General features: G+C 39.7%; 1 protein-coding gene across 1 annotated transcript; it reads right to left on the reverse strand.

Moving 5' to 3' along the window:
- Nucleotides 1–620: 620 nt before the first annotated feature.
- On the reverse strand, nucleotides 621–1,463 carry LOC119744364 (collagen alpha-1(X) chain-like). Its single transcript, XM_038220245.1, has one exon. It carries the CDS (start codon nucleotides 1,461–1,463, stop codon nucleotides 621–623), a length of 843 nt encoding a protein of 280 aa, XP_038076173.1.
- Between the last annotated feature and the right edge of the window lie 1,602 nt (nucleotides 1,464–3,065).

Here is a 3,065-nt window from a genome sequence, read left to right on the forward strand (position 1 = left end):
GAATGTTCCGGGTCATGTTGTGCAATTCAAAAAAAAAAAGAATATAGGATTAAACACACCTTTTTCAATTAATTGAAGTATGGACGAGACATATTTTATTGGAAAATCAGTTTTGAGCCGGTGTCTGAAGACATGCTTACGAGGACAAATGTTGACGCTTTTTGTAAACTGATCATCGGCTGCCTTGTCAGACTTTGAATTGGTTTTATGCAAAGAATGGGGGGAAATGGCCAGAATGCATGTGAATTACAGAAATATCTCCTCATTTACAAAATATGTAATATTTGCCTTATTCACACAAAAATGGCGACCATTACGATACAGGATGTGTTGTGACTCTTCCATTTCCAATTATTACATGTGTATACCAACGTTGCAAACAGAATATAATTATTTTAGTTTATTTAATAAGTATATTAAACATATTATTGATGACACCTATAGACATGCAGCGCTACAATGAAGTACCATCAAAGACCCTTCGTGAATCAAATACCGTAAAATTGATCTACGAATGCGCTAATAACAGTCTGTACCAAAATATGCATGTAAAACTAATTTATATAATATCGAAATAGTTTCAATTTCACAATTACTCGGAGTAGTGACCGACTGTTTGTCTATTCGGGGTAAAGGAGGAAGCCACTGAATGAGGTGTAGTGATAGGTGGAATCACTTAACGCACTACCGCGAAAAGTCAGATACACCGTGTCTGCTCGCTGCAAAACCAGCACCGCGCTTCCAGACATTTGCTCATGGCTACTTGTATCATAGCTTTGGCCAGAGGCAACCCAATCGTTATTTTTTCGAAGATGAATGTATGCAGTAATGCTAGTGTCATAATCTTTGCACACAGAAAACATGAACACGTAGGTGCCCGGCACAGTACACGTGAACGTGCCGGTCTCGAGATTGAAGCTGGTACCCTGCAGAAGCGTCTCGGTCTGCTGGAAGGGCAAACGGGTATCGTGACTCGTAGATTTATCCGAGTTGCTCGTCCTCACCACAGTAAATGCTACCCGCTGGTTGGATTCGTCTGGTGTCTCCCCTGGCTCACCCTTCTGACCTTTGACACCAGCCTGACCGGCTGCTCCAACAAGACCCGGTGGGCCTCTCGGACCTATCTTGCCGGGCAGGCCAATCCCATCATCACCTTTAGACCCAATGTTCCCAGGTGCTCCTCGCTCACCCATAGGGCCAATAGGGCCAATCTCACCCTTTTGACCTTGCTGACCTGCAACGCCCTTTGACCCCGGCTGACCGTACGGCCCCATCTGCCCTGCTGGTCCAGGCAGACCTGGTATGCCGGGTATGGCAGCAGGTCCCTGGCAGCACTGCTGACACACCTGAGACACAGGACCATCACCGTCCGAGGGAACCGGCCCAGTAACGGAAGCTCGGAGCTTGACAGAGTTACCCAGAAGGAGTGCGATTGAAAGAGCGGTTATCACGCAAATCTTCATCTGTAAAGGAACACAAAAAAATAAAAAGGAAATACATAAATATGGAAAAAAAATGGGGCAAGCTTAGAGACAAATGTTGAGGTCAGATTTACACATTTACCATGTGAAGTATGTGAAGATTTTATATCCTCAATCTTTATTCTGATCAAGTTTGACATGCTTTTCTTTAAACTTCTCATTGAATGCAAATCATTGCTCGTAGACAACATTTGATGTACAATGTATTGAAGACTGTGGTGTAAAACTCCACATATTCTATGACGAATCCGTCCTTTGACAGATTCGAGTGACGGATCTGCCTTTCTGAAATGAATGATTTCGTCGAAGTCTAAATTGAGAGTGTTGTACCACAAAACCACAATAGCTTTCCCATTTTATTTTCAATATGCAACTGCCACTTTCCCTTAAATTTGGCAGAAATGTTTTATGGCCAATAATCTACCAAGATGGTAGCACGAAGGCAACCACAGAAAGGCGATGTAATAAATATCTAGGCTATTTTTCGTCAAAATGGTATTTGGCCAAAATGTCTACATTGTGTTTAATTTATTAAAATACCTTCAGATTTGGAACAACCAGTGCATGGACCATTACCAATCAAACTAAACACAACTTTGGCATTGACATTAACCGGAAGAGGACGTTATATTATTTCACTTTTGTTTGTGGTAAAATCTTCATTGTTTGTAATTGTTCCTATATGTGATTTTGTTTCTACCAAAAGTGACACCCAATGAATTTTTATTGTGATTTTATCAATGTTTCTCATTTAATTTGTTCATGAGGGAACTATCGAAAAAGTACCCAGACACTAACGAAATTGTAAAAAAAAGTGAAAATTAAATGCCGCGTTTGCGCCAATGGAGGCCATATTGGATTCCCTGAATGCATTGTAGTCTGGTTTAGGCAAAGAAATCATGGTTTTGACTGAAACATTGCTTATTTCAAAGTTTTGTGTTTAAAAATACCAAGTTTGATGATAACTGATGTTTTAAATCGGTTGCCATATGGTAGCCAGGCACATTCTACAGATATTCTTTTATACCATATCAATCCATAACCATATCGATAGGAAAAGACTCCAAAATGTCATGCTGATGGCCAAAACATTCCAAAACTATTATAAGACATGGTCGGTTTAAGTTCAAACAGTTTTGTGAGCAAATATTGGCAAAACATGTCAGGCACGCTGCTATAATGGTTCAAGGGCAGGGGGATCCCTCTATTCTCTAAAGGTAAGTTTTAAATATTTTTGTTTTCAAACTTCGTTTTCTGTTCTAAATTAAAAGACATCAAATCAAATGTTAGGAAAAAACAGAGCTCTATCAGCCTTAATAAGTAAAGTGGGGCGTTGTATACGACGCCATTCGGGGTATAAAGAGACGTGATGCCAATTGTCGTCAGTATTCATATTGCTACAGTTTAAAATCACATTGTTACAATTTTGTATTGATGAAAAAATATCAGCAAACCGCTTGGACAAATGAATTTTTGTTGTCTGGTGTTTGAGCCCAGAAGATGATGTCATTTCAGTGTCTTCAATCGCCTAAATATATACCCTAGGTTGATGTTGAATGGAATTAAATTTTTGCAGTCATTTTC

This window comes from Patiria miniata, unplaced genomic scaffold (assembly GCF_015706575.1).
Source record: "Patiria miniata isolate m_02_andy unplaced genomic scaffold, ASM1570657v1 HiC_scaffold_7, whole genome shotgun sequence".
Taxonomy (NCBI): Eukaryota; Metazoa; Echinodermata; class Asteroidea; order Valvatida; family Asterinidae; genus Patiria; species Patiria miniata.